General features: G+C 32.2%; 2 protein-coding genes across 2 annotated transcripts in view; one reads left to right on the plus strand and one right to left on the minus strand.

Moving 5' to 3' along the window:
- Positions 1–20,221, plus strand: part of LOC124365511 — a 76,087-nt gene that overhangs the window by 53,594 nt on the left and 2,272 nt on the right. The window contains exons 9-12 of the mRNA XM_046821494.1: positions 1,809–2,074; positions 2,702–2,875; positions 8,206–8,316; positions 19,766–19,981. Of these exons, the coding sequence (XP_046677450.1) occupies positions 1,809–2,074; positions 2,702–2,875; positions 8,206–8,316; positions 19,766–19,981 (767 nt within the window). The remainder of the gene's footprint in view (positions 1–1,808; positions 2,075–2,701; positions 2,876–8,205; positions 8,317–19,765; positions 19,982–20,221) is intronic.
- On the minus strand, positions 1,613–3,875 carry LOC124364725 (pro-resilin-like). Its single transcript, XM_046820421.1, has 3 exons — positions 3,860–3,875; positions 2,676–2,930; positions 1,613–2,101 (listed from the first exon to the last, which is right to left on the minus strand). Exons 1-3 carry the CDS (start codon positions 3,866–3,868, stop codon positions 1,694–1,696), a joined length of 672 nt encoding a protein of 223 aa, XP_046676377.1. The 5' UTR covers positions 3,869–3,875; the 3' UTR covers positions 1,613–1,693.

The following is a 20,221-nucleotide window of genomic DNA, read 5'->3' on the forward strand; positions in this document are numbered from 1 at the left end:
TTGCCTTGGAGGCCAATACTTTGTTTCTCGGTATATGTATGTATGTATGTGTGGCATGAATGTTAATATGTCAAGGTCAGCCAGTACTAATATACTATGTAATCGCGTGCTATGCACAAGATTATTTTGCTATACAAGATTATTTTGCTATGTATGTGGTTTGCAGTTATATTTGTTGTATATTTGTATTGAATATGTTGTAATGTGTGCATATTTATGAGAAATAAAGTTTATTCTATTCTATCTAAGAATTACATTTTGATAGGTCTGCAGTAATAGATGATTATGTGCTTTATTGTACGCCTGAAAAAAGTCACAAAAGGAAATAAAGATTGTTGCAGAAAGCAGCACTTTTTGAAACATTGGAAATGACATAAGATTCAGAAGTTTGAAACCAACCAAGCTGGTTTCAGCTGCCAATGACTGCTAATGACTGTGTTTTAACTGGAGCGAATGTTCTGAGTGAAACATTTGGAGAAGATTTCGTTTACGTACACAGCGATAAGATAGGTCCAAAATAAGTCCGCGACGAAGACATTAAAACAGAGCTCCATGCATCGTTTCTACCTCAGACACAACCAGAGTTCAAAATAGGTCTGTCTAGTTTACCCAGACTTATGACAATAAGCAATATATTACAAAGTGAATCTATATTTATATTGCAACTGAAACCAAAAAAACCATGGATGAATCATTTTACTATACTGATTATCACTTCTAAACTCATTCATTTTAAATTTATTTTTGTTTTTTTGTTATTACTTGTTCTTACAATGAAATTGCCATATATCGTATGATGTTTTATTACCTCGCTGTTGAAACGTTTTGCTCTGAAACGTATTTACTGCACTTGCATATCTACTTAGTCACGTAGTAGAGTGGTCTGGTGATAGTTACTCTTTTGTACCCATTATTACGTTTTCTTTGTTAAATGGCTTTTATCCTTACATGGGAAGTAAATATACAGGGTGTCCTTTAACTCTCTGGACATAGGTATACCACGATACTGCTCAGGTCAAGACAAACATATTTCACCATATGAACATGCGTCTCCGATGCTTAGGTTCAAATTTGTTTGTCTGTATGAGTTTTTTTGTAAAAGAAATTAATAACTTAAAAACTAATAAATAATATTCGTTTTAAATAACATCGACGTCATTATAATTATGGTAAAATCTTCGAAAGTATTATTCTTATATTTTTTGAAAACATTTGCGGTTGTTAAGGTATTCAAAGTTAAAAAGTTTTAATGGCCGCCATTTTGATAATACTAAAGATAATTTCATTATTTTTTTAGTAACTGACCTCGTTTTCATAAACATTTAATCCAAATTTGGTATAATTTAATTGATTAGATTTTAAGATATTGATTCTTTTATAAAAAAAAAAAACACATACATACAGACAGATATGAAGCTAAGCATCGAAGAACCATGTTCATATGGTGAAATACGTTTGTCTTGACCTGAGCAATAACGTGGTGTACCTTTGTTTAGAGAGTTACAGGACACCCAGTATATTGCCATTGTTTATTCTGTTTGATATATATCAGAAATGAAACTGCAAATGTCTCGTGGGAGGACTTAACATCTAAAATGAAAATTGCCGTGACTCTACATTGCAAATAATTTAATAAATATCACGATTTCTACATCAATATACATTGTTTCTAGTATTAACAGAGTATGAAACACTAGCTGCTGTAGCCTCCAGGGCCTCCACGTGAGTAACCTCCCTGTCCGTTGGATCCTCCGTTGGCGTAACCTCCTTGAGCACCGAAACCACCATTGGCGTATCCTCCCTGAGAGTTGGGACCTCCACTGCTGTAACCTCCCTGTCCGTTGGGACCTCCACTGCTGTAACCTCCCTGTCCGTTGGGTCCGCTTCCGTATCCGTTCTGGTCCTCACCACCCTCGTAGCTGATCTTGGGCCTGTAGCCGTCCTGGTCAGCCACGTACTCTACCAGCTGGGTGCGGCCGTCGGGCAGCAGCACGTAGTACTTCCCCTGGGCCACATCCCCCTGACGTGCCTCCTCATGACCAAAGTTCACGTTGTACTCTGGAGCCTCCACGTCGTACTTGAATTCGTAGTTGGCTGGCTCCTACAGAGGAAACGGAAGTACATATGAGAATAAATAAATTATATTACATGTAAACAATTTTTATTTATTTTATAATTAGACGTTGGAATCCTATTAACAAACTTTACAGTTTTGAAGTAACTTCCTCGGCTGTTTGCACTTTTTAATTAGAAAATTATCTTTACTAATTTCATGCATATGAACATCTCTAGAATGATTGATAAACATACTAAGATATTGATAGACTGTAATGTTAGTTAGAGAGTTTTATAAACTGTTCAGTTCTGAATGATAATTGTCCAGGATACTCTCTTTAAATGTATCCTCAGAAGATAATGGGCTTCATATTATTTAAATTCACCACTTCAGTTTTTGAAATCGATTTGCAATTATTTCTTGTATGGTTAATCGTTTCTTGAATCGAATTAGAGTCTGGAATAATGAGATTAAGGTATGTTGCTAGACTGTTCTATTACGTGCTGAAACGGTGTTAAAGGAATAATGGAATGCTAAATCATTGTAATCTTCGACTTCTAGAAGTTCGTGAAAATAAAGAGAACTGATTCTAGTGATTTCACTGTATGATACAACTTACTCCATTGCCGTCCTCGCCGTTGCCAGCGTACCCTGAGGGTGAGAAGCCGTTGCCGCTGGGACCTGAGGGGTAGCCCTGCTGTTGCTGTTGTCCTGGTCTCCCGTTCCCGCCGAATCTGCCGGGCACGCCGTACTGGCCTGAGAGTCCCAGCTGGCCTGAGGGGGTGCCGTACTGGCTGGAGGGAGGGTACTGTCCCTGGGGTACTGGGGGTTCGGCCACAACTGCCGCCACTATACAAGCCAACACCAGAGATACCTGCCACATAGAATAGTGAAGGGTCACTAAAGATAAAAACTTGGCGCATCTAACAATATCGAAATATAATGTGAACACAAAGTTATCGATGGCAAATAATAATAATAATTCTTTAATGAGGTTACTTTTGGCTAAAATAAGCATATTACTTACATAAACTCATAACTACTCTAAATAATTTAAAAAACTTTTAAATATATCAAAACCCCTCCTTGTAGAATTTGAAATGAAATAAATAGCAATTTTATTACTTTTAGGTAAGTGATATTTTTGTAAAAAATGGACAATAGAAAAAGAAGGTAAAATAGGATACACAAACAATAATAAAACATGCTTTTTGCTGTAAAAATACAATATTAATCAAATTCACTCTGAAATATGTGCAGCTATTTAAATTTAAAGAAGAATTTTCCCTTTAAAACTCACAAATCCATTACACTTTTGAATTAGAATTTTAATACTTAAAAACTAAATGTATTTGTCACAATTAAGTTTAATTGTTTTACTTAAAGTAAAGTGTTACATGTTATATACATATAATATTTAGAAAACTTATTATAAATTATTGAAAATGAAAATTTGTCATAGGCACTGTTATTTTTTATATCTAAGGTGTTGATAAAACCAAGGCTTACGATTTGAGTCAGAACGATATTTTTGTCTAAAATTAAAACAGGTTTATGAAGTTTTATGTTTGCATCTTGACTATTGTTTTGAATCGGTGATATCGAATGTAATGTTTTTGTAATTGTTTTTGCCAGACAGTGAAAACCATTCTAAGAAGAAAGATATACGTAGAATAAAAATTTCATTTCAAAGTTAGAGAATGGGAAACACAATACAAATTATTATAATACAACGAACTGTTGGAATTTTTTCAAATAAAAAATAGTTGTTTCTGTACGTAAACTGCGCGTTGGAGAACTCACCTTAGTCATGATGGGAGATGGGAGAGTGTGTGACTGTTTGGCCTGTCAGGTGATTATTTATACGATCAGCTGATGATACAGTTACAAGAATCGTGCCCACATGTTGCCCAACCTGTCAATATATCGTTCGCGAATACATGTCATCCCAAGGCCTCGGAGGCGCCAAATATCGTGCATTACTGGAGCGACTCGTAATAATCTATTAGTCGTGCTGCGTCAGAAACCTTGTCAGGAGTGCCTTTTACCTTAGAATAGTCGCTTCTGTTAGAGAAATCGAAGAAAGATGTCTTTTGTGGCCTGATAGTATTCAAATTATCCTATCTGATGCTATCTTAAAACTAAAATTAATAAATTTATTATAAATAAATAAAAATAGTCTTTCTTAACAAATACTAGGAGACATACTGGTATTTTTTCAGATATTTTGTTGGTAGTAAAAAAACCAACAAAAAATAAATAAAAAAAATAAAAATAATAAATAATAATAATATAATAAATAAATATATATATATATATATATTTGGTATTTTCGTGTTTTGGTATTGTAAAAAAATTCTAACTTCCATAGAGGTTTAATATACTATTACTATGAACTATAACTAAAACAAAAAGGAAACATTACCAAGTATTTCGCACAAATTCTTTCTAATAAGATTCAACGGCTATTAATAAGATTGTAAAACGGCCACTAAAATCTTTGCTGGCAGATATTTTAGTATTACATTTGAACAAAGGAAAGGTTGAAACTAAAATTTACAAATTTTAAACAATGACCTACAAATACGATATTAAAGGTATTATATACCGACTGACATAATTTTAGCTTAAAACTTAGCTGAAATATTTGCGGCATATGTATTATATATAAGCTTTTACTGAGGCTTTTAGAATATTGGATTTTCAAATTATGTCTTCATGTAGGATCCTTGAAACCATCTCCATCAACTTGGAGACTATTCAGGTATTTAAGGATTACAAGGAAGTTAACCTTATGTTTTATTATGACAGTGCTGATACCCACCTTGATCTTCGCACCATAAGGTCAATGCTAGACTTAAAAAAACTTTGAAGATCTTATTTTTAGGTAAGTATGAGAGAGGCCTAATTTTTTAAGGCATAATAACCATCAAAATTAATTGCTTTTAATTTTTCTGTATTTTTATAAGTTTGTACCATTATAAACACTTTACCATCCATAAAACACAAGAATTTGATGTTCTCGTACTTTAACGTTTTACCTTATCGTAAAGTTTAATAATTTTGATTACCCAATACTTATAAAATTGTAGTCGGGTATTAAAAATATACCAAGATGTAATCTGCCCAACACTACAATTTACTAACTTAAACCGTTTCTTGCTTATATATATGATTCATATTTATCTAAAAGTTTCTTCCAAACAGGACCTCACAACAAATCTTTTACCTGACCCATTGGACAATGTTGCAAGACTATTCATAGTTGTAGTCCCTGTCGTTTTCCCTGGAAAATAAATCCAAAAACTGATTAGTTACGAGGTAATATACTTTCAATCTGACTATTTATTTTTTACGATAAACCGCTTTAAAAGGAGTCATCTAAATGGCTATCTTGATAAAATGTGGAAACATCTATCTTCTTGGGCAGCAAGAGAAAGAAGGATGTTAGGTCATCCTACCCATAAGTCCTTTGTTATAAAGAATCTGAATCGTTCAGAATTGTACATAACAATTATTATATAAAATTACCATTTCAATAGAAATAATACCATCATTAATTTGTTTTAATTTAAATTATGATAGAATTAAACTTATAAAAATTATACAATATCTTCACTTATATATATGTAATGAAAATTCGGTTCAGGTTATTTAAAAAAATCAAACCTTTATACAATTAATCGTTTAAAAAATTAAAACATTATATATTTTAAAGGGGAAAACTGAATATTGATTGGGTGCGCATTAATTGTATATGTATGATTACACAGCGTGAGTTGAAAGTATGGATACACTCTGTCTAGTTTTTGATGGATAAAGATGGAACGATGGAAATTGGGACACCCTTTCTATGAAATAGAAGTAAAATTTAGTAAATGTTTCACCTTTGCCCATTTCCCATAAATGGAATTTTAAAAATATTGAGTCGTCCAGGTTTGACATGATCTTTGAAAACGTTGGATTGTTTTTCTAACTCCTTATTTAGATACAGGGTCTAGATTGGGATATGTGTAATTAAATAACTACCTTACTTCATCATAAGATTCCACCCGGTCTCCGTAGCCTCACATCATCAGTATCATAATACGCTCTTGTTCACTTAAACACTTGTTGACTTTGTTGATTCTAACCAGCTCAATCCATAATTTTAACGCCAACTGTATATTTATTTGTATAAGGATGCAATTATAAATGTATACGGATGTACAAGTGTTTGAAATTATAGAGTAAAGCTAAAGGTCCATTACAAGCCGATCATAATTTGTCCGTCGGTTTTGGTGACTTAGATCATAAAGCCAGTGTTCAACCCAATTTTATTTTCCTTTAAAATATATTATTGACTAATTAAGTTGTTACAATGTCATAGGAAAACAATTGGCCCTTTTTGCTAGTTAAAACGTATACAGTGGAAAAAGTCACGATACTTATAATGTTCAAAGATCCAGTTGTGGGAATGGTAAAAGAGAAATCAGATATATATATATATATATATATATATATATATATATATATATATATATATATATATAAATGCACTAATTTTATATACTTCCATATAATACATACAGTACATTAAATTATAAACCTTATATATCTGCCTTTTATCGATATGTAGTATAAAATAACTACTCGTACACCTTGATTAGGGTTTTAAGCTAAATGACCATTGACTTTACTAAATTTCATTACAATTGATTACATTTTAATGATGATATTTGCATGATATAAAGGATTCACTGCTAGTTTTCAGAAAATTTTAGCGGATTTCAAATCCCTCCCCCCGCTTTGATACATTGGCTCTTAATGACTTTAGCGAAATCCTGGGTAAAAAATATGCCAAATGGCTAAGACAAATATGATTAAAATAGGTCTAGAAAAGTCATTTGTTTCACTGATTGCATTCTAGGTTGACCCTTCTTTCATATTTGACGGAAATCAGGCCTTTAAGGGATCATGCCTCAAAATCATTATTTCTAGATGAGATAATTAACAAAACTCTTAGCATAATAATAATTGTTTATGGTAATTTACAATTAAGTGGATAACGTACTACAAATTACTAAGTGAAATTACACAAATCCATGATACAAAATTAAATGAAACTATTGAAAAAGGAAAAGATAAAATTGTCAATTCCCTAATTATAGAGTAAAGGAAGTAAAATTATAATTATAAGTAATAAAATTCTAAAGTAAAAGTTACTAAAATTCAGGAACATAGAATTTTTATCTATGTTCCTGAAACTCTAGTTGCACAATCTGACGAACTTTTCTATTTGTAACAGGAAGTTTGCGCCAAACTTTACAAAACCCAGGCAGACAGCTACGGTTCTGCAAAGCTTATCAGCAAATGATGCAGAATTTTTGGAGTATAAATGTATAAAAACTGTTTTCTGCTTTTCAACTATTTTAGATTCTTATATTCACTGCGTTGAAAAAAACTGAAATAGTTTGGCCTCTGGTAAGAAAATAACTAGTGAACCTAAGTAAATAACTAACTCATCTGTATGCTGAACTGAATATAAATATAGAATAAAATCTAAAAGTTCAATATGAGGCTTACATAATGATAATTCATATCATAAATATGCACAAAAATATAACAGGAACAATTTTGTTTCTATTTTTCAAAAGTTCTTTGGTTTTGGTGTTAGATGCAAGTACTGGTCGCTCTTCAACCTCGAGATATCTGTCAAAAGGCTTTCAAGATCGTTGGAATCACATAGTGGTATTTCCAACGATCATCATTTATACTGTTTCACATCTTAACACGCCGAGAATGTGAACCATAACACGCAATATGGCAATGCACATTTCCCCAAGAAATCAAATCAAATAAAAAGTCGTTTATTTAAATATAATAAAATATAAACTAAATGAATTTTAGAATACATAAGTTAAATAGTTCGTTTTGATTAACATTACATTTTAACCGACTAGGTTTTTATTTTGATCGATTCTATGTTATGATTTATTTATGTTTGCCCTTGAGAATTCAGAAACAAATAAAACTACTTTCATAAACATTTTAGATAAATAGAACCATCCAGCTTCATATTCGTTCCATTCCAGGGACGAAATCATCGGGTTTGTAAGTAACCATAAATTAATTTTGAAAAAAAAACCCAATAATTGTTTATGGAAAAGGCAAACAAAACATATTATTCAGGTTCGGTAAAAAACAAGTTCTTGTTGAAACGTACTTCAGTGATGATATCATCCTCCATGCGGCGATCCAGGGTGACGTCCCTGTTAGAGGTAATGCAGAAGTAAAACAGATTGTAGCACAGATATTGGAATGTTCTAAATAGCCAAAAAGTACTGTAGAGATAAAAGGGGAGTTACTTCTTTTCGTGTCAGAGTTTCAGATGACACTCCTGGAGGAAGCCTTTTGAAACACAATATGAAATACATTGGGTATTGTGTATTCATACCTTTTATTCAGAACGTCGCGGATGTTCTGAATGATATAATTGGGAAAACCCAGACAGATATATGAGAATATTCGGAACATTGGTTTTCTTTTCTTTGTTTTTGGGTAGCATTACCGTACGTGAGGTATTAAAGTAGTTGGAGAGTCTGATCTGAAGTATTCGAAATACTTCAAGGTCAAAATGTTAAATGGAATGAATAACAATGTAAAATTTGTTTTCTGACTAAACAACACATCACAACACATCTAATTATTCATTACAGTAAATGTTAAGGTGCTGGTGTCTGAGAATCTCCTTCTGCATTCCTAATTAAAGGATACATAGAAGTAGTACGTACTAACTAGTAAAAGCACAACACAAATTAAAAAAATATATTAAAGGTAAACCTGAACGGATGAATAATACAGGGTGATTCAAAACTAAATGGCAATCTCTCGGGAGCTTATTCTATAGCTAAAAACAAGTAAAAAAGTTCATATAACCATATGCCCGGAAACGCTTCGTTAGCGAGTTACGCCTAGCGAAAGATTTCGCCCGGATTTCAGAACCCTTGGTGAAGTCAGGCCGTATAAAAATGGTAAAGGTAGTTACAAAGATACAAATACGATTGTTTTTTATGTTTTTATATCTGAAAAATTTATTAAAATTCGTCCCAGAGCTGTAAATGCAATACTTTCAGAGATATCTTACGTAAAACACAAGAATTGGTGCAAAGAAATAACACATTTTTGTGTTTAACGTAAGATTACTTCCATAAATGTTAAATAAAGGTCATTTTTTTTCTTAAACAGATTTGTAGAATATTTAATTCTGAAAATATTCATGTGAATTACTTAGGAAAAAAATTAATAATAGGTATTGAAATTTAGCTTTATTTAAAAATAAAACAGACGCACAAAAATGCATATTCTTATCTGCATAAAATATTAACTAATGTTTAGGTTGTAAGTAACAGCTGATCATTTATTCTAGACTGAACATTAACATAAAATGTATTTACCTTTATAAAACTGTAATAATCACCTATAATAGTTGCTCGAAGTGTCCTCCGTTGTTAGCAATGCACGTTTTCGCACGACGAATCCACTCTTTTCTAGCGCGTTTCATAACGTTTGGAGCATTCTTGATAGTTTCTGCCGCCTCTGTAATGCGATTACGTAACTCCTCTATGGTGTTAATCCGTTTTGAATAAACAATTGACTTCATCCAACCCCATAAGAAAAAGTCTGCTGGCGTGAGGTCAGGAGAACGTGGTGGCCATTTTACTGGTCCATTTCGACCAATCCATTGTCTACCGTATGTATCATTTAAGTAGTTTTTCACATCATTAGAAAAATGTGGAGGTGCTCTGTCGTGCATAAACCATGCATTTATTCTGTTTTGAACAGGAATATCTTCCAAGAGGGTAGGCAGGTTTGTTCTTAAAAAATTTAAGTACGCTACTCCATTAAGTCGATTAGGGAGGAAAAATGGACCAATCAAATTATCACCCAGAACACCAAGCCATACATTGACTGAAAATGTATGTTGAAAATGCCTCGTCGCAGTTTCATGTGAGTTGTCGTACGCCCAAGTATGGGTATTACGAAAATTTACAATTCCATTTCTAGTAAAACAGGATTCATCATTAATCTTACGGAAGTAATCTTACGTTAAACACAAAAATGTGTTATTTCTTTGCACCAATTCTTGTGTTTTACGTAAGATATCTCTGAAAGTATTGCATTTACAGCTCTGGGACGAATTTTAATAAATTTTTCAGATATAAAAACATAAAAAACAATCGTATTTGTATCTTTGTAACTACCTTTACCATTTTTATACGGCCTGACTTCACCAAGGGTTCTGAAATCCTGGCGAAATCTTTCGCTAGGCGTAACTCGCTAACGAAGCGTTTCCGGGCATATGGTTATATGAACTTTTTTACTTGTTTTTAGCTATAGAATAAGCTCTTGAGAGATTGCCGTTTAGTTTTGAATCACCCTGTATATCAAGTGTCCCAAGATCTCACCCAATCTTACTATATTTTGATCAGTTAAGAACTGTCACTAATTTTTGGGGGGGATGCTTTTGTGCCTTTCAAAATTACCCATCTGTGATACAAAATGAGGGAAAACTTCCCTCAAAAGTTTTGATCGGATTTATTTGATTTAAAATAGTCTTAATACAAACAATATTTCTCATTAGTGGTTTGATAAAAACCAACAACACCAAGCAAACCAATGCTTGACCTATATATATATATATATATATATATATATAAAATAGGAACCGTTTGAATCATGTTAACCTTAGCTGGATGCTTGTAGGTTAAAGATATACATAGCTTTCGCCATTCTTAAACTTTTTAAGACCTTTACCATTAGGTAGTACAAGATGAGGTTTCTATTAAAAACCTTTTATACACAACTAAAAATCCATTTTTGTGGAGGGAGTATAAATTACGTAAGGTACACAATTGAGCTAAATAAACAAATGTCGCCAATCTTTCTTACCTGGCTGGCATTGGCAAGCCCAATTATTAATGTTGGTATAGCTACAAAGCCATAGACAATTGTTTTCTGGTAGATTACGAGGTGTTTAGTTTCGCAGATTTTTCAGTAATTCTTGTAGTTAACAGCTAGCACAGGCGTATAAAAGTAGTAATATCCTTATTTTAATGGTATTGTTAACCTTTAGGTCAATTTCCACGTTTTTAATAAATATTTTTCACTTCAGAAAATGAACTTCCACCTGTTAGCTGCTCAAAAGTTTACTACCTACTTCACACAATAAGTCTGCGTGGTAATAATCACACAACAACTTGATCCACCAATGAAAACAAACTACAGCGGAGTACGAGTTATGATATACGAAAATCAACTCAGTAGTCCTTAAAAGGAAACAATTTTAAAACGACCTTGCAACCAGATGACCCTTTTGGTAAAGATAAGGCGTGTACATCAATTGGCAGTACCTGCATGATCGGCTCCAGGTGGATTTAATTTTGGATAGTTTACAAGTTGAACCTACACAGGGTACAGCGAAAACCCAGTTGTTTCATTTATATCTGGACAACCCTACGAATGTCCATGAGCGGCTTATCACTAACCGCAAATCTCGAGATATTGGCGTGGAAGGGTGGATTGCTAGGTCTAGTCTTCTGTGAGGTGGGTGGAGTTCCTTTAGTGTTAAAGGCTCTGGATAGTCTGGACGTGAAGAAGTGCTATCTCCTATCCTTAACTTGAGAGACTATTACTAACTAACTATTACTAAGACATAGTGCCCGCTATCTTTTATTATAGGATTTCGACCGCCACTACCTCCAACCTTACCAATCCTAAATAACCTATAACTCCGGGAGCAAGCACGAAGGTCCTTTTAAGACTAAGTGCATTGGGATTTTCACATCTTCTTGTCCTAAGTGAATAAAACTTTCATAATATACGTATGTGATCACCACGTAGTAATGTTCAGGATGTTTGAATTGTAATACTTTTTACCTCTGGAGAAATACTATCATTAATTACTTCCCCAACGTGGGAAGTAACCTGATCGGTAAATTTCATGAAACACCATCCAGAAACGAATTCAATATCATTTGGAAACTAAAAGTTTGTCTAGTGACGGGGCAGTAGGCTCGTCTAAAAAATACAACACCTTTTTTGTATCCATTTTGGGCTGGAATAACTAATGAAACTAACTTTGGAGTCATAACTGTTTATGAGAGTTACACATACTGTGTGTATTTTGGAACACATTCATCAAAATTCTGAAAGAAGACCAAAACTGGCACTTGTAGGGTTGAAAATATAAAATATTGTTAATGGACAGGAGAGGGCCATTTAAACCAATGTCAAAAAGCCATGGACGTTTGCACATTTTTCTCAAAAACTATGAAAGATAAAACTTGTGTTAACCAAGTTATCATTTAAATAAATGATCATTTATATAAAAATAACCATTTTATATAGCATATTTTTTACGATTTCTTAAATAAAAATTGTTTGTTTTTAAAACATATTTTAAAAAAATAAAAAAATCTCATAAAAATTTATATACGTAATAAGAACTTCAAGGTTCTATTTCTTCTGTTGGTTCCTGAGGAAAGTGTGCAAAACCGCTTAAAAACTATTTTTAGTTTAATCGCAATGAACAGACAGGCAAGTTATTGATAGTACATTATATCTCTTAATCAGTTTCTACTTTAAAGTGAGCCTGCACCATAGGGTTTTCTTCATCTTCAAACTCATTTTCCTGTATCTTGGATTGTGCTGTCTTCATCCTCTCTCGAACTGTTTTTTTTTTTTTTTTTTTTTTTTTTTTTTTTTTTTTTTTTTTTTTTTTAAAGTAAAACCTGTCCTTGTCTAGCTATTTCATAAGTCCAACCTTTATCTTAAGCCTTACCATGGTTTCAAATTTTACGATTTAGTCAACAGCAATAGCTTTCATGAATACCAAAGTTCAGTGCTGCTATGAATACAAACACAGAGATCGGGAATCGACTCCAAATATTCACACTCTCACTAACATTTTGAGGTTTTAATTTGATAGATTATCAAATACTGATTTTATAGCTGCCATTAAATTCTTATGCATTACATTTTAGTAGTTTAATAGGAAATGATTTATTTAAAAAACAAAAAGAGAACTAGTCATCTGTATGGAGGATTGAAAGAAATCTATCTGAAATAAATCTGAACTTGCAACGTATTATAATATACAAATAAAAATAGTATAAAGTTTATTATATAATATATGTTAATATGCTTCAAAATAAACAGGAAATAATATATAATAGTAAAAATAGAAAGCAAACAATTAATAAAAATATAGCGTTAATTCAAGTTGTGGTGCCATGACATTTTTATGTCAGTTTTTATTTAAGTCTGACACACTATCAAAATTGAACTTCGATGCATAGATTGTTTTTAACATATGCACTATGCTCTAAATACTTTAGTCAATATGTAGTTGCATTCATTAATAAATAATCACTAGGCTGCATTAAATTAATAAATAATAAGTTAATCATTTAGTTCACCTGGCACAAGTGCCCCAGTATCAGAAAAATAAATTTCAGCTGGTTCACAATCTATCTATTTAGATTGTATTTAAGAGGTTTAAATAGTACAAAAACAATTGAAAAATACTTTCTGAATTGACGTGAGCACCAGTCGAGGAAAACGTTTTCACAGTCTTACCTCACAGGATAGTGTTCAAAGCTGCAAAGTATTTTGTGTCAATACGCTTTACAAAAATACTTTAAATAGGAAAAAACACAAACTTTACATCGGTGTTAATCAAGGATTTTATTTGTTGACAGATAACATCTCTATAAGAGAGTACTCGTTTTTTACTGACATAACTAGGCAAGTAAATGTATACTCTATTTGAAATTCCGTAAAGTTCCATAAAGTTGTATACGTGATAATGTTACTTTATAGATTTCACCTTTCTAATAAGATTTAGTTTGTGCTCTTAAAAGCTTACAATAAGTAAAAGCCTGAGTCAAACGCTGATCGTCTCCATCGCCAGTGTTCCGATTATTGGCGCTGTCACGGTATCCCATCGTCAGATTACTGACTATCCTCTTACATACTGATTAACATTTAATCTCATACTCGTTAATTAAAAAGAATATATACAGAGTTACTCTTGTTACTAACCACTAAGAGTTGCTAATGTAAAATTAAACTAATTAAAGCAAATTCTTCAATTTCCTCCTGAATTTTACAGTTTACTTTTAAATTTTTGAACCTCCATCATTTTGTAACGGATAAAGCTTTTGAAGTGCGGTTTGCGGCATACTTCTTTACTTGACTAGCCCTTTACAATTATGTGCATATCGAACTATGCTTACGTGAAATAAGCTGTTTTGAACTTGCACATAAGATCAGTATTGAAACTTTCAAGTACCGCCATTTTGTTTAGGACTAACTTTTTGAGGTTTAATTTGCGTCATGATTTTCTACTAACTAATTAAGACCTTTAAAATGATATGCATGTCGACCTATGCTTACATCTATGATTTTCCACCGACTCCTTTTGAACCATCCTCCTGAGGTGGTGAACTCATTGCATCAAAGTTCAATTGTATGCTCTAAGTCACTGTAAACAGTTTTATGTTTGTTTACGAGAACATAAGATATTAGACCTCTTCAAGACTATTCAGCACCCTGTATAATTTTTATTATATCGTTTGTTTCGTTGCTTCAGATTAAGAACTGTCAGTTTAATAGCGTACTAAAAATATAAATATTAAGGATCGTTTGTATAGTTTTGATATGTTAAATATTAATATAATAAATGTTTATTTTAAATAAATATTTGAAACCACGTGCCATGTGAAACAGGCAAAAATTTGAAAACTTTAAGATTTAGAACATGTGATCTTAAATTTGATGAAACCTTCATAAAGCGATATTCCGTATGTAATTTTACATGAATTGTAAGTTTGTGCCTTTATCGCAGCTCTAATCGTTTATCTGTTTAATGTTTTGGAAATCCTTCTACTTCACTATGTATATTGATTAAGAATAACTATATATTGTACAAACCATTTTAACAATACGTAATTTGGAACATTGTGGTAATTTTGTTAAGAATAATCTTTCAATAATGTGTTATTTTGTTAATATATTTCAAAACCAAAGAAATAAATGCTGGTTTTATTGAGATTATTGGACGATGAGATTAACGAAAACTCCAAAATAATTCTCTTTCTATTCAATAATCTCATAATGCCCTGTTGAATTTACAAAATACCTTTTGTTCTACGAGTTTAGGCAAATTCTGTTTCGGTAAAAAGTTTTATCTCATCAAGGTTCATAGAAAAAATATTATAAGGGTTTGCAACTGTATAAGGTGATGTGTTCAAATAGAGTGCTTCAATTTTATAATCAAATAGCACAAACTTTTAAAATCTGTCAACACAGAATGACATCGTAAATTGCTGAACCAAATATTAATATATTTTGGAACAACAAATCTTGATTGTAATTTCAGGGCTTCACCACAAAGGTTTTTGAAGTTATACACTATTGGATTTAAAAAATATATAGAGAAATTAACGCGTTATTTTGTATTTGAAGTTTCTACAGCAGCGTAGTTAGATATGGTCCGCTCTCAACATAGGCCTAATGTTTAAAAGAGCGTTACTAGTCAAAAGTTTATGCACTTTCACTTTAGAAACTTAAATTTAAGTGCCCCGATGGGAAGAAGTTGTAAAAAGTATGAGTGTCGATTAATATTAACTACTTATAATTTATATTGAGTATCGGTTTTCCTATTTGAAACTCTATATACAGCTCAAATTAGCGGTAGGCGGCTAACTAAGCTACCTATCTCTGTATCTTACTCATTGATATTCATTAAGAAACGCCACCGAAATTAAAAAACTTACCCCAGCGTTATCTTGAAGAAGAATACAAAAATTTCAGAAATCTCACTGTCTGTTATTTATTAATTAAGAACTTAAACTCTGGTGGCATTTAGAATTGGAGTATTGGCATATTTTCTATAGTCTTCGGTTACGTAGCCTATGCTACAAGAGTTCCACATTTCTAGATAAATTTACAAGAACATTCATGTTACTCGCAGTTGTTCGGTGAGCTGTCTCCGAACATAGGAGAATAGAATAGTCCTAGCTCACTTAACAATTTTTATGTACCGTTTTTTACAAAGTGTTCGTTAATGTATTAGTTTTAAATTTGGGCTTTGGTCTTTAATACGAACAGACATTTTTTATCATAAAACAAATAAAAAAACTGCAATCTTTCCAAAATTTATAATTTTAGGTAAAATATTTAAATCAAACCTACTACTAGCATGTAATTTTACTTTATTTTGCAATTTTTTTTAGAAAAGGTACATTGACTGTAAAAAAGCAAAATCTGAAATCGAACTTTTAGTACAATATATGGAATTATAAAAGTAAAAGCCTGCCTTGGTACATTCCTGGACTATACAATGGGTTCTCCGAGATCTGCTCTTCGTAATGATCCTCAAGTTTCCTTTTAGCCAATGCATGTTTTTCAGCATTTTTTTTCTACTGCATTCTTCGCTTTCCGGATTCTAATCTCATCGACTTTCTTCATACGCTCGATGCAGTTCTTCCGAGGACATAGTCCAATTTTCTTCAGAACCTTACATTTTGTAACATTTTCTTGGTTTTAAGGAGCTACGGGTTCATAGACACTTAATTCAAGTGTGCTTTTTTGTACAAAAGTGTTTTTGGCACCCGTGATCATATCACGTTATTTATCGACTCTGCAGCATTCTGAGTTCGCCATGTAAGCATCAGCGGAGCAGGGCAGGGGGTAGGCTCCAATTGTTCCATCCATAGTGTTGCCAACATAACTCTACAAATATCTTATTGGAGTAAATAAAATGTGTATGCCGTTAAAAACATGAAATTTTTCCGAGGGCGTCTTTTCCTCGAATTTACGTTTTAGGTCATAACATGTTTAATTAGTAACGGAATAAAATAATCTTTGTGCCAAATTCGGCCTAAAAGTATGTATATTCCGATAAATAAAGAAGAAATATAAAATGTGTTGTGATTTTCACTATCCGACTCCCCTTTTAAGGCTACTCCCCTATATCCGAGGATTTCTCTGAGAGATACAGGAAGGTGTCATTTACATTTACATAAACATTTATAACGTTTGCATGATGCAAATGAAAATACAATATTGAACCAACAACAGTAATAGTCTATATAAAAGCAACCTTTCCATCTTTCAGTGCTATTTTGGTTTTAACAAAAAGTTAAAAGTAACCAATTTTAATACAGAACTACTCATACCATAGCCATCACACAAAGGGCACAAAATGAAAGTTTTGTCTCGGTTAGTGAACGTGTACGCTGAGTGGCTGTGGACCACCTACAGATAGAGAGACAGAATGGAACGTGTGAGTGAGTGATAGTGTGAGGATAGGTGGTTATCTGGCGCAATGTTATCAGCTGAGTACTGAGTATATAAGGTGGGTCGGCGGCACACTCCTTCACTTCGCACTCTTCACCATGAGACGAGTGAGTAAGCAACACTAGTCACTATCACTAATCACTATCTGTATCACTAATCACTAGCATATCGCTAACCTTTAGAACACTTGAGACTGCAAAATTAACTGTAAATTCGCAGTCCACAATTATATTTGTTTATTTTTTTTATATTTCAATTAGGTATGGTTTAAAACAGAGACAGAAACAAATAGAACTTCCTTTTTCAAATCCACTAAGGACTGACAAGCAAGTTAAATGATTTTTTTAACAAAATAAAAATAACAGTTGTAACTACACGTGGAACCATATAAGTTCTCACTTTACAAAGAAACCATCCACATTTGATTTACTTGTTACTTATTTGTTTATTTAATCCTCTTTATACAATATTTAAATTATTGCTTTTAAAACACGTGGTCCATTCAAATAACAAGATTACGTAAGCTATAAAGTATTGTACTTTATTTATTTATTCTCTCAACGGCAATGCCAATATACATAACAAAAACACATTGTGGAATACATACAACAAACTTAAGTGCTAAAACAAGACAAGATTAGAATTATTTTGAATGACAACTAGTAGTTAATAAATTATAGAAAGGTTTACATAACTAAAATTGTGTGGTAAACCAAATATTAGTCAGTCTTTAAATATTTATTGGTCATAAAAAAACCAAAACCGACCGGTGTACTTAATATCATCGGTTTTGACTCGGTCATATTAAGTACACTTTTTGTGTTTCATGATCATTACGTTACTACTAAGCTGTTAAATATTCCAGCCAAAAGATTAATTATTTATGGTTTACATTGGAAATTATATACTTATTAGTAGTGTATGCAATGAAACTCTGTTTAAAGGAAACAACACGAGTGCTTATAAAGATATTTCAAAATAACAAATGCAATTATCTTTGAAAGATGTTAAATAATCTATGAATTTATTAAAAATATCCTACAAATAAATATTAGAATATTTTAAATTAAAATCCACTATTGATAATGTTTGTGTCATAAAACAGAAAAACATAATTTAATTAATCTTAGGCTTTCACTAAGACTTTAATGGAATTGATTTCAATTTTTCATTACATCAGATATTTCAAACGTGATATTTTGCCGTGAAAAACTACAATAATATTTTTACATGACTTAGGTCTTTAATAGTTGACTGTTGCACTCAACTTTACCAGATAGTAGAAATATTGTATCTTGCTCAAATAAGTTTAAAAGAAGTATTTTATTTTACTATATAGTGTTTTTGTATTTTAAGATCAATATTTTCAGTCTGTACCAAGTTTTAGATTTGTTTTTGGACACGAGAATACACTATTAACGAGTGTACCCTTTATTAATAGTACACAACATATCATTGCTAGTTTTAATACTGTTTAGAGGTTTTTTACTTCCTATATCAAAGAGAATGAAATAAATTATATATTTTAATAAGTTTAAATTATAAAATCTTTTAACTGAAATTAACTATTTATTTGACATTCGTTTTTTATGTTCACAAATCAATCTAAGATGCAATCTGTGCCTGCCAGAACAAATCGTATAATTCAGTAAATGTTAAAATTAGAGTAGCTCCAGCAACCCTTCAATAAAATTAGTATAGACACCAAGTCATCATCTCTAATTTAATATCTCTGTGTTAAAAATAATCTAATCACAAAATTTAAATTCTTGAATATATATTATAATTATTTTTCTATTAAGTTATTAATAATTACTTATACAAATTTTAAATTTAGTAACTTTTTCTGTAGAAATAAAAATCAAAAAGGGGATTATTCTAATATTACAAAATAGTTTCTAATGATTAGTGCGAGTAACACATAGTTCTGGTAGACTAGAATCGTGAATACAGTAATCATCCTTACGACTTCTGGAATACCCTTCGTTAAAGTTTCCAATAAATGCGTGGGTAAAACAAGAGAATATATTTGTTCAACCAAGTAAATAAACTCCAAATCACAAGACATTCGGTAGTGGTCACTATTTCATTACAAATCAATATTACGATTTATATATATTTTTATTGCTTAATACATAGGCCTATAATGTAGGTACTAGATTTAGTGTAGCGATTTAGTATAGCGTGTAAAATATGTATTATGCAGTGTATAAACTTTAGGAGTACTGGTTAAACAATCATGAAAGGTTGTAATGAAAATAACAACAAATAAACCAGAAAAAATGTTGTATTTGATGCCTACTTATCAAGTACAAGTTATGATCGCTGTAATTAACCATCTAACTAAATAATTGACTGTTTCAGGCTTTAATTGTTCTGACTTCACTCGCCCTATCTGTGCTGGCCGAGCCACCAGTACCCCAGGGTCAGTACGGGGCTCCCTCCAGCCAATATGGAGCTCCCTCCAGCCATTCCGGTGCTCCTTCCAGCCAATATGGTGCTCCAGGAGGATATTCCTCTGGTGGTTACCCTGGTAGCTCTTCAGGCAGATTCGGAGCTTCTGGCAGTGGACAGTACGCTGTAAGTGCCTTAAGGAGATACACACTTGTCAGTGTAGCGGGTGCGGTGGTTATCGCAAGATTGGATGGGTGACCGCTGAGTGATCTAGTCCTTGCAAGCAGCCCGCCTGCTCGGACATTTTAGTGGTGGTTCGGAAGTCACCTTTAAGTCGTTGATGGTATAATAAGACGTTACATTGATTTACTTTAAATTTACACTTGTCAATAATTTCATGAAAGCCCCAATTGATCTGCTATATGG

Source organism: Homalodisca vitripennis, chromosome 6 (genome assembly GCF_021130785.1).
Source record: "Homalodisca vitripennis isolate AUS2020 chromosome 6, UT_GWSS_2.1, whole genome shotgun sequence".
Taxonomy (NCBI): domain Eukaryota; kingdom Metazoa; phylum Arthropoda; class Insecta; order Hemiptera; family Cicadellidae; genus Homalodisca; species Homalodisca vitripennis.

What these genes read in the sequence shown, in the direction of transcription:
- LOC124364725 (XM_046820421.1), bottom strand. An exon ending in ACGGCGAGGACGGCAATGGA is followed by an intron (nt 2,102 to 2,675) that starts GTAAGTTGTATC and finishes TTTCCTCTGTAG; the next exon opens with GAGCCAGCCAACTACGAATT.